The 12,307-nt window shown below is 36.0% G+C and overlaps 1 protein-coding gene across 1 annotated transcript; it reads left to right on the plus strand.

Annotated features, from left to right (window-relative positions):
- The first annotated feature begins 453 nt into the window (after positions 1 to 453).
- On the plus strand, positions 454 to 8,937 carry LOC115924432. The gene is made up of 4 exons (XM_030986489.1): positions 454 to 615; positions 5,084 to 5,162; positions 6,004 to 6,127; positions 8,556 to 8,937. Exons 2-4 carry the CDS (start codon positions 5,134 to 5,136, stop codon positions 8,775 to 8,777), a joined length of 375 nt encoding a protein of 124 aa, XP_030842349.1. The 5' UTR covers positions 454 to 615; positions 5,084 to 5,133; the 3' UTR covers positions 8,778 to 8,937.
- Positions 8,938 to 12,307: the final 3,370 nt, after the last annotated feature.

A 12,307-nucleotide genomic window follows, 5' to 3' on the forward strand; every position in this document is an offset into this window, starting at 1 on the left:
AAAAAAAATAGCCCCTAAAACACTTCTTTTTTCGAGAAAAATTGAATATAATAATTTACCGGTGCTCCCGGTAAATTTTGATAAATTTCAAATAGCGCCTATGGCCGTACAATGGTAGCTGCGATCATGAAAATCTCAGAATACGTAATTGTGATATCTAATTTCCAAATGGGAATAGCTAATCGGTTGATTTTAGTCAAGAAATATTGTTTCATAGCTAAATTAATATCTTGACCTGAGAGGGAGCTATAAACATAAGAAGTTTATTATTTACAATTTCATAACTTTAGACTCGATTTCAACCGCGACAACGAACAATGAATGTTGTAGGAACGCATACGCTTCCAATGTGTTAATTTGAACCAAATTCATGACCCCATACCAAAACTTTGTAATACCTTTAACAGGCGTGCACGGGCGAGTTCATAACATTATTCATGTTTGTTACACGCAGACAATGTGATGGCTTGCGAATGACTCGTACTCCCAACATCAGTTTTCCGTTTAATTTGACTTAGGAGATGAACGTTGTTCCTCGATACCGGGAGAAACGCATTATTTTTTGAAGACATTACGAAGGATCTAACAGATATTTTGTGTGGAACCACTATTACGGTAAATATGTCATCATATCTTAAAGTAGTAGTAGAGATTTCATTATTCATTCATTCATTTATAGCAACTATATGATTCCCTACATGATACGGTATATACATTTCTTTTAAGGCATGGGCAAAAATTATATCCAAAGGTTTACAGTCTATATAAACCAGCTCGCTGATCTCACATTTCTATTCATATTGTGTAGAATCCTCATGAGTTTTCTCATTCTATCAATATTCAAATGTGCATCTTCTTTTTTTATCTTCATATATCAAATTGAAATCCAACTACATTGTACCACATACATCTGTGAATCTTGATGTACACCCCCTCTTTCTTTTTTCTTCTTTCTCTCTCCTCTCTCTCTCTCTCTCTTTCCCCTTTTACCAACATTTTGTTCCACCATATTCGTATTATTATGTATCCGTTGAGGGTAGTCATGCTATCAAGCTTTGCTTACTTTGTCAACCCTCCTGTTTGATGTTTTCGATAAGTTACTTTATTCGACATTATATTCTTTTGAAATGAGTAAAATTTGCAATGTTTTGTTTGTTATATATTTGTAAAAATGCAAAAGAAAAAGAAAATTAAACAGAAATAAATAAATAAATCAAATCAAATCAAATCAAAACTATTGGCTCAATAATGAAAATGGCTAATAAACTTATTACATAATATACGGATGAAATGTGATTTGAAAGAAACTCTTTTGATTTGGGAAGAATTTTTTTCTCGTATAAAGTATGATTATGTTTACGAAATGATTTGAACGGTCTGCTTCATTTCTTAATTAAGTTTACTTATTGATGATTCTATATTGCATTCATATGATAATAATACGTATGGACGATTAAAAAAGAAGGTAAAATTGGCATATGCGTAGTGAGCTATCAATGTTATGTTATAGTAGTCAATTGACTAAACCGACAAAACTGTTTTTTTCTTCTTCTTAGATGACGTAAAAAAGCCCTTCTTTACGGGTGCATGATAATTAGAAACCTGATTATTACTATTAAAAGTAACATTTTCTTTCTATAAAAAAGAAAGCCTGTATGTTGCATATGAAGTCATATGAATTTCCTAAAATTTTCAATTCAATTCAAACTTAAAGGGATAGTTGAGTTCTGTTGCGGAGGGCGCTACACAAAATATTTTTTTGTGAGATACTGAAAAACTGAGTGTCAAATTTGAAAGAACATAATATTTAAATGACAAAATCATCTTTGTTTGATCAAAATCGCTTATGAGACGGCTGAAATATAACGATTTCTAATACTTGTGTACCACCACAAATATTAGATATTTTGAAAAATTTGAAAAAACCGATGAAAAAAACGAAACAATGCCTTTTTACGTTGTATTTCAGCCAATGCCGATGTTGGCTTTTTTGTTGGCATTTTCGTGTTGCTTATATAACCCACAATTAGCTGGCTCAAGTATTATTGTTAATTAAACAGTAAATTAACGGTCACCATGTTTTTTTTCTTTCCTCTCATGCTATTAGTCTTCTTTCATTTTCATCACTTCTTCTTTTCTTCCCCTCTCGAGTTCTAGTTCTCTCGTGAAATTGTAACGTAATGTAGTACATGTAGTACATTCTTGTTTAGAATAGTATTTTCAATAATATCCAGTCCGTCTTCTATAGGTTTCTTTCCTTCAGTTAAGTGTATGTAGCTTTACTACATATATATATTAGTGTGTAAAACACCCCGTCTCATTCGAGTACTTTGTTTTCACTGACTTTAAGGGACTCACGGAACCACCGGAAGAAGAGCAATTGGCTTATCGTGAAGAACTGACATCAAACTGCAACAAAATGATTTGTATGAATGGGAATAAGCAGAAAGGCTGCCATCTAATTTTCCCGTCTGAATGGGTTCTCTTCTTTACGTATAAGTGCCCTTCAAAGCTTATTTTGATCCCTCCCCTGTTGCTTTCCAGAACTTCCACGATGACCTAATACATTGTATCAGGGGCGTCGCTAGACCTTTTTCAGTGGGGGGGGGGGGGGGCTGGTGTAGAGGCCAACGATTACCGACAAAACTAGCCACCAATTACCCACAAAATTAAGTGTCTCAATATCTACAAATAACCCTATAAACCCGGGGCCGAAGGCTAAATTGTTTTTCCTATGGACTATCTATAGTACTTGCGTATGCGCAAATGATCAATTTCCTCGACGACATAAATATACGAATTATTTTGTCAACTTAGTCAACATCATAGCTATATATTTTAATGCAGGCGCGGAGCTAGGATCTTATTTTAGGGAGGGGCGGTAGTGAGCAAGCGAAGCGCGCTCGTTAGGGGGTGTCGGTATTAGGCCTCCCGCGCGAAGCGCTGAAGCTTAGACGTTTCCCTAAATTATTAGGAAAAGAAGACGATTTATTGTACCGTTCTCGACTCGTCTAAATGAAGTTTTCCCATCCCGCGCGAAGCGCTGAAATTTTGGCGTTTCATCAAAATATAGAGATAAGAAGACGATTCATCGTATCGTTGTTGACTCTTAATCCTTGTTTGAATTTAGTTTCCCTGAAAATGTTAAATCTCTGATTTCTTTAGCTGATATTATAGGAAAGTGAAACTTAGAGAAAATACAAGTATTGTAGTTGTAGTCACTCTCGAAGTCGTCACAGTGGATACAAAGTCACAGTTCGTAGGGAAAAAAACTTGTCGGCCGACCGACTGTTTTTAAGACAATATCTTTTGTGTCGATCATAGTTCTATGTAGCTTGATATCTCACGGTAATTTTGAGAGAAAAGCAATGCAAGCAATGATTTCTGAATTGTAGCGACAATCGCGTTCGCCTTTGCTGTTCTTCAATAATTTGACAAGCAGTATTATTTAATTTTTCAATGACTCGTGATACATTCGTTTAACAGTTGATTACCCTCGGTTGATTCTATTGTTCGGATTATTTGGCGGGGAAAATGTATTATTGAAAATGTATTAGTGAATGTATTGTTATTCTTATTTGTTCATAGTCTCTACGATGCTCTTTGAATCAAAAACAACTTTTAGTGTTAGGCTTCCTGAAAGAAATTTCAATTGTTGTTAAGACATTTTTGGGCGGAACAATTGTCGGCGGAGCAAATGTCACCGGAGCAAGTGTCGCTTCAGGCGGAGCAAATGTCGGCGGAGCAACTGTTGGCGGAGCAATTGTGGGCGGAGCAAATGTCACCGGAGCAATCGTCGTGTTTTGCGGAGCAATTGTCGGCGGAGCAAATGTCGGCGGAGCAAATGTCGGCGGAGCATATGTCGGCGGAGCAAATGTCGGCGGAGCAGTTGTCGGCGGAGCAAATGTCGCGGAGCAATTGTCGCGTTTTGCGGAGTAAATGTCGGCGGAGCAATCGTCGGCGGAGCATGTGTCGGGTTACCCCCGTGGTACATGTTGTCATTCGTCATTATTTTGTTATCATTACGTGCAAGTTTCCAACATCTTTTTTTGTAACAATTTGTTTTAATTCTCAATTTTCTATTTTGTCCAATCAAAGAGAAACAATATAGGGTAATGTTCATGATTGAGTAGAATTTCAGATAAGTTACGTTTTTCATAATTAACTATCCCATACATTATATATCGCCTTGAAGTTATCATCTTGTGGGTTTTTTAGTAAACATTTTCAAATTTGAATTTTCTAGAGTCTAGATTATCCTTGATGATGATAATAGTTGATAATAATAACAATAATTATGACGACGATAATGATAGAGATGGTGATGATATAAATGAAGGTAATGATGATAGTGAAACTACTACTATACCACCACCACCACCACTACTACTACTAACTACTACTACCACTACTGCTGGTGGTGGTGGTCCTACTAGTGATGATAATAATGATACCAACAATATTAATAATGATTATAATAATATCAGAGAAGAAGATGACGTGTATTGGTTTGACCTTGTAGTTGTACCTAATAGAGCTCGGACAACAACATCTTACTTTTTGTAAATGATATAAGTATATAATAATAATAATAGCCTATAACAAGTCCACTCCAAATTTTATTAAACCGAAACGGAAATTCTTTTTGCCCAATTGATCGTGAGCCCGGCAGCCACTGAGCAGCGCCAGATCGACGTTGCTCTATCCCTTATTGTTGAACGCCAAACAAGGTAGCAACAACTCCCATCTTTTAAGGTCTTTTGGTATGACGCGGCCGGGGTTCGAACCCACGACCTCCCGGTTGTGAGGCGGACGCTCTACTGACTGAGCCAACACTCCGGTATGAAGAACTATGTAAGATTTCAGTCATGATTATCTCCCAGCATGCTTCAACATGTAACAAGGTCTTGATAATAATTTTTCAAATGTGTAAAACATTAATAAACTTAGTACTTGACTAATTATTACCATTAATTGTATAAGACAAGTTTTACATTATGATCCCTTTTGTAATTGTTTTTGTAGACGATGTTTATAGAAGAGGAAATATATAAACAATTTTTTTTCCTTTCTTTTTTCGAAGGTCCTGCGGACGTCAGTTTAACTGAAGAGAGACCAACCCCTGGTTTTATCATGATGATTTTCCGAATCATTGGAAAGAGGTTAGTGGATTAAACAAAAACAAAACGTAAAATTAAGCTGCTTAGTAACCTCTTTGCTTACAATTGCACTTTCTGAGCTAGGGTGTTGATGCCAGAATAAAGTTTGGATAGAAAACCAGTGTTACTTCTAGAGTTATTGAATTAAAATTATTTAGAGGACCATTGTCTCTTTCACTAAACATTCCACCACTGACTTGAAGTCATTTTTGTGTTAATCATTATTAGGGATGAATTCTAGGTTTTTATGGCATTCTTAAAGTATCTCATATACATTAAGGGTAAAGACCAGTATTGGAAACGCCCCAATTTCAAAAAATGAAATGGAAGCTCTCATTACCAATCATGTGAAAGAATATGTTTTGACTAATACATGATGATACAAAATTTGCCGGAACCCGCCTACTAATTCATATATTTGGTAAATTTGTTTCTATCATGGTCTGTGAGAGATATAGGGTAGTCCCATATACATCTTTCTGTGTATAGTGCTTGTAACTTTACGAAGAATGGGCCAAGTTTCTTATCATTTTGATGATTCCAGAACCTTGCAGATGCTAGATGCTAGATGATCAACCTTTTCTGATCGATTCCACAACGTTTCTTTCACAATGCAATCGCATGACCATAACTGGTCTTTACCTTTCAGATCGTTCTTTATGTGTATTTTTTTCCCAAACAACTAAACAGAGATAGAGAGAGAGAGAGAGAGAGAGAGAGAGACTGCACTCCACTATGTTCGCATAATATTTCTGTCATTTTATCTCTTACATTTTTACAGAAAACGATTCGTTTCATCGAATGCATTGGTTATCAATTTACGTGCTTTGTTAAACACTTTCAGGTATTCTCAGTTCTTGGTCACATACCCGTCCGTGGTCATGTTACTCGTTTTACTGGTGGTCATCATCTCGGCCGGCCTTGGTGTCCTTCTCAATGAATTATCTTCCTTCGATAACCCAACCAAGGTTAGATAATGTTCGAGATATTCCTTTGGCTTGCATTTTACTGAGCATTGAAATTACACTATATCACTTTTGTAAGGGACACCCATAATGTATTTTGAATAATACATTACCTTTGTTCATTAACATTAAAACGCCTGAAGAGTAGAAAGATTGGTTGGCTTAGTGTTTTTTAAATTTGATGTTGACTGTATGTCGATACTGTTTATATAGTTATTTATCTATTCATTTATTTGTTATTCAAAAACATTAATTTTGTAGAGGTGTCGTGGTCGAGTGGATACGTCGCCAGACTGTCAATCACAAGGTCCTCGGTATCGAGTCCCGCCGCGGCACTAATGTCCTTTGGCAAGATATTGATTTACATTTGCCACACTCAACCCAGGCGATGTAAATTGGTACCTGGCAGGACTTAATTCCTTAAAATTCTGGAGCGCTGTAGTGGCAGCTAGGCTTAAGCCGGGGTAATAATGAATGCGCCTCGGAATAGAATTTTTAGATACATGTAGACGTCGCTATTCAATTCAATACAATTCAATTTATTATTTCATTAAACAAAATCACATACATGTACAATATATTGAGAGGTGTACTGGATCATTAGCACCCGATAAAGCCGATGGCTTGAGGGAAGTGGGTGGACCCATAACATAAATGACAAAAGTGGAAAATACAAAACATTAAAATTCACAATATAACAAAATGCAAGACGTAAACAATTTATTATTTTCCCTTGTAGTATTCCTCATACCACAGGCATTGTCTCAGAACCTAAACATTTAAAGCTAACAAATTGTTTTCTATTGCTGAGATAATTAACAAACCAGTTATGTGGTATACCACGTACGCCATAATTTTTCAATTTTTGTACCATTATGTTATGATTTAAGGTATCGAATGCCTTACTTAAATCAATATACTGTAATATATTCCTAAAGTATATTATCTTAATCTAAACATGGGGTTATATGCTCTGAGGCGTGTAAAAGGGCCATTTCCGTGGATTGGTTGGGTTTGAATCTAAACTGTTTTTTTGTTAGAATGCTTTTTCTAGACAGACGGCTATAGAGTCTTTAAAATATAATACGTTCGAGGATTTTTGAATGAGTTGGAAGTAGAAATATAGGGAGATAGTTTTTTTTTTTTTTAATTGAATTTGGATCATTCTTTTTATAAACAGGTATTACTTTAGCTCTCTTTAGGTTGTCTAGGACGATGCCTATGGACAAATAAAAATTGAAAATGTGTTTCAGAGGATAAGAAATATAATGTATAATTTTGTTCACAAAATTGGTACTTATACCATCATACCCAAACGAGGAACTGGGTTTCAAATCCTTAACAATCTGTACAATTTCGCATTCACCTGTAGGATTAAAAAACAGAGATTTCGAAGTCCTGGGATTCAAGTATTCCGAAAAGTGGTTAGATGTTGACTGAACATCGTTGGCAACTGATGCACCCACATTAGTAAAATAAGAATTGAACGAATCAGCCATTTCCCTTTCATTAGATATTTGTTTGCCATTTTCCAAGATATATTGCGGTAGTTTAACCTTCTTATTTCTTCCTAGAATATCATTAATTGTTTGCCAAGTTTTAGTGAGATTCAATTTTTTTTTCTCCAAAAAGGTGTGCATAGTGCTTTCGTTTTGATAATCTAGTAATGTATTTCGATTTGTTACTATACATTTTTGTATAATGAACTGTTTTTAGACGATATTTTTTTGTTATATACTTCCGGAATAATCTCTGCTTCTTATTGATAGAACATAAAATCCCTTGAGTTATCCATGGTTTTCTTGGAATATCTCTGTTTTTCCGTTGAACTTTTTACATATCCCAGACAGTGTATGTAAATATGCTTCATATGCTGAGTTTGTATCATCACATCTGTTTACACAAAGCCAATTATTCAGACTTAATTCCTTTGAAGGATTTCAATAATTTAATTTAGAAAACACTGACTCATTTGTTGTGAGATGAGAAGTACACTCCTGCTAACGAACACATTCTGTCAACTGGAAAATGGGGAGGTGATCGGAAACGTCACAATTAAGTTTATATAGAAATGCCTATAATTATTTTTTAGTAATAATAAGTTTTATTAAAAGAATTCTACTCAAGGTTGTCTATATGGTATTCTTGTAACATAAATTACTCATGCAATAACTTATATACATGATGGTTCAAAGGTTTTACTGTCGAGTTCCCATGTAATGTCAGTAATATAGATAGGGCCCCATTACTGTACCCAAGCTTCCAAACTCTTGAGTAATGTTTGCTATCAATTCACTTCAGTACGAATGAAGGGAAATTGTTTTGTTCATCAGAAGGATATTGATACAAGTGTAACAAGAAAAATTATCTTATGATATGAAGGAGGGTACGAGACGATTGACTTTCCTTCAATTGTATTTCATTTTGACAGGGATTCGAAGCCCGAGGAACAGTCATCAGTGGGCGATTGAAAGCTTTGAGGAGAATGGAGTATGGTGCTGATGGGGTCTACCCATGCCCATCATCATCTAACAAATCAGATGGCGACATGTGTTCTCATCGTGTAACCAGAGACATCCAAAACCAAACTCTAGATGATGATGTACTAGGTAGCTGCACCCTAGATTGTAAGAATAAAATATTTGCTATTTGACCAAAACCTTCTTATGCCACGAGACTAGATATTTCTCCCCACAGTGAATAATTTACATGAAATGACATGATTTTTACAATTATGTCCTTCCACCTCTAGAAACCAAGTATAGGAAACCGAAACATTGAAACAATTCAAATTCACAAAAATGGAGAAGAAAAAAAACGAAAAAAAAACGAAAAAAATACGAAAAAAAAAAATCAAAATCAAAATCAAAATTGTAACTCATAATTATATATACTAATAAAGTTACTCATGGACATACGAGTTAAGGGGGGGGGGGTTCTCCCCCCAAAAACAACGATATTTCTGACGTTTCGATATTCGAGTACGGAGGAGCCCGAATATCATAAAAATGTGACTGTACACCTATATGAAGCTAAGATAAGGAAAAGATTTCTGGTAAATCGCGTGGGCGTTCTACAAAAAGGACACTGCCGCCATTTATTGTCGAGTATAATTTCTTTTCAGCGGGGGGGGGGGGGGGGGGGGGGGGGGGGGGGGGGGGGGGGGGGGGTGGGGGTGGCGTACTACATATATAATAAATGTTTTAAATTATATCGTTTTAAAGTATATTGTTTTTGGTATCAATACCTGATTAAAAGATTACAAACGTGTGATAAAGAAGGTGAGAAAAAAATTAACAGCCCGGTTTATTTAATTTTCGAAATTATGAACCATAAAAATCATCGCTTTATATTTTAAATTAGGACTTACGAAAAATGTTCCATTTTCATAATTATAAACCCCACCTCACCATCGGGAATGCAAAATCATATCACCCTTTTTTAATTCTTTTTCTTTATAAAACGGCAAATTCTGATCTTTTAAAAAGGCGAACGATAAAAAAGGAGCTTCTATGGATGTATATTGAAGGTATGACTAGGGAATCATTATTTATCATGTATTTCCTCTTTCGCACAAGCTGCGCCTTGAGCATTTGATTGATTGTCAAGTGGATTTGACGCCTTACAAATCTTATGAATTATGACATTTTTTTTCTTCTAAAGATCGAGCTTGCTACGGTGGATTAATAACTCATGGAAAAAAAGATCTTTTCATGGTTAGGGGTTTTTCACCTCGCCTCACTGTTGACTTTTGTGGAGCGAATACAAAAGAAAGTTGGCTCTAACAAAAAGAATATGAAATGTGGTGAGGGTTCATGCGCGTGATTAACTTGGACAGGGAATCAAGGGGAATTTCCCATTAAAAAACAAGATTATTATGAACTTTAAAAAACTTCACAATCATCTTTCTTTTTAATAGAAAATTCTATAGCTCTTTTTAAAAAGTGGAATGGAAAAAAAATTCTAAAGAGGAATCAGGATATACAGTAGGTTTGCGGTTGCACCATGTGTGTGAGAGAGAGAGAGAGAGAGAGAGAGAGAGGTTTGAACAGTCCTGAAAAAGGACTTTGACTCGGTAATCTTTCTTGGAGGAGTGTAGTCCTGAAAAGGACTGTTTGTTATCTTTCTTAGCATATAGTTCTCAGGAGAACTATAGCGCTTGGAGAGGATGAGTGGCTCGACGTTTCGAACAGGTTGACTATCCGTCGTCAGATTACTGAGCCAGAGTCCTTTTTCAGGACTCCTCAAACCTCTCTCTCTCTCTCTCACACATGGTGCAACCGCAAACCTACTGTATATCTACATCACCATGCAAGCCGACACTTACAAGGAATCAGGATGTATGTCGAGATTATGAAATAGGCGTTTTTCCTTTTAACGAAAGAAAAAGTAGGGGACAAAAATAAATCATTCTGACATTTTCTTTTTCTAAAGAACGAGCTAACTATGGCAATTAAATAAATCATTAAACTAAAAATCTATTGAGTTCTGAGGAGCAAAATAAAAGAGAGTTCCCTTTAAAAGAAAGAATAGAAATGTGGCGAGGTTTCATACGCCTGATTTAGCAGAGGACGCCAAGGGGAATCTCCCATCAACAAACAAATTATTATGAACTAAAAGGTGTGGGAGGGAGGGTCCATCCTTCCACGGAAGGGATTTGTGTTGTTGCATTTTTCTGCCCAAAAAACGGTATGATTAATAAGTGCAGTGTCCTACCTACATATGCGCCGGAAGTGTGGGGGGGGGGGGGGCGGGGGGCAGGGAGCGCTCGCCCCCAACCCAAAAAGTTGGGGGGGGGGGCAAAACACAATTTTTTTTTAAAGCAGTAAAGGAGTAAAATGGTTTGTATTTTTCAACCAAAATGAACATTAAAAATAATAAAAATTTAATTGAAGCACATATACATGATATTCCATTCAAAGAAAAGGAAAGTTTACAGGAATTAAATTTCCTATTCATTCCGCATGTCCCTATACTGGCGTACTGATAGGGGGTAATTGTAATCTGAAACCAGTGATTTACAAAATTAATGTTGCTGACATGACATGAAGGTATTTTTTGGTAAATCATACCTTTTTATGCGTTTGTTGGAAAATTACAAATTCCCAAATTACAGTCGGGCGAAAAAATATGTTTATTGAGAAACCTTCATGTCAGAACGTGGGGGCTCGGGGGTCGAGCCCCCTTCATATTTTCGAAAAGTATGTCAAAAAGGGGAACAAAGACACAGAGAGAGAAAAAAAATGAGTGACCTGCCAATGTCACAAATGAGGTATTAAAATATACTCATCTGACCGTAATTAAATCCCTAAAACCCCTGAGCTTTCGGGGGATCTGCCCCTGGACCCCCTAAGGGCTCTCAGGTGGCCCCTGGATGCTCATCTGACCTTAATTTAATGCCTAAAAACCCTGAACTTCCGGGGGCTCAGCCCCCGGAATTTTGCCACGACATCGATCTCATCACCGTGGTATTTTTCAAAACATATGTTAATGATACATGTACATGTAAAATAACGATTAACGAAATTGGCTGGATCCTGAGTGTAATTTACATTTGTAAACATATTAACATCTACATGTAGTTTAAGTATTAATAAAGTGCATAAACTGGAATATGAGGAGATGTGGATAAATTGGAGAAAGATAGAGCGTAGAGAATACTCGAAAAGTGTAGGCAAGAGAGATTGGGAGAGGAAGAAAGGGAGAATTTATAGCAATCGAGGGATGACTCGCGAGATAGCCTAGTTACGAAAAGAATCCTTTATAGAAATTTGTCTTGAGAGGAAGTAGAAAGTTTTTTTTAAACAATAAAATGAAGTTTAGTGTAAGTATGAGAAAAAAAAATCGGACATAGAATGAATGAGAAAGTTATTAATTTTTGAAAATCGAGATCAATACATGTAATTAGATGGGGAATCTCCAACTGGCATTTATGTGCGATATACACTGCAAGGATAACTTCCATTTAAAGTGTGCACAAAATGACTCGAAGTGTTGATTTTTCTTGATTATAGAAAAAAGGAACAGATATTATCAAGTAAAAGTATGTCGCCCAAACTATCATATACCATCGTACGTGAGAAAATTGAATTATTTTATTTTGTGTAGACAACTTTTAGAGTTCTCCCACTTTTACTTTGACAAGTGCCCTTTTTCTCTGCAAGAAGTGCCCCTTCCCCTCCT

Source organism: Strongylocentrotus purpuratus, unplaced genomic scaffold (assembly GCF_000002235.5).
Source record: "Strongylocentrotus purpuratus isolate Spur 01 unplaced genomic scaffold, Spur_5.0 spur5_contig_838, whole genome shotgun sequence".
Taxonomy (NCBI): Eukaryota; Metazoa; Echinodermata; class Echinoidea; order Camarodonta; family Strongylocentrotidae; genus Strongylocentrotus; species Strongylocentrotus purpuratus.

What these genes read in the sequence shown, in the direction of transcription:
- LOC115924432 (XM_030986489.1), top strand. Translation starts at nt 5,134, where the DNA reads ATGATGATTTTCCGAATCATTGGAAAGAG. An exon ending in TTCCGAATCATTGGAAAGAG is followed by an intron (nt 5,163 to 6,003) that starts GTTAGTGGATTA and finishes AAACACTTTCAG; the next exon opens with GTATTCTCAGTTCTTGGTCA. An exon ending in CCTTCGATAACCCAACCAAG is followed by an intron (nt 6,128 to 8,555) that starts GTTAGATAATGT and finishes TCATTTTGACAG; the next exon opens with GGATTCGAAGCCCGAGGAAC.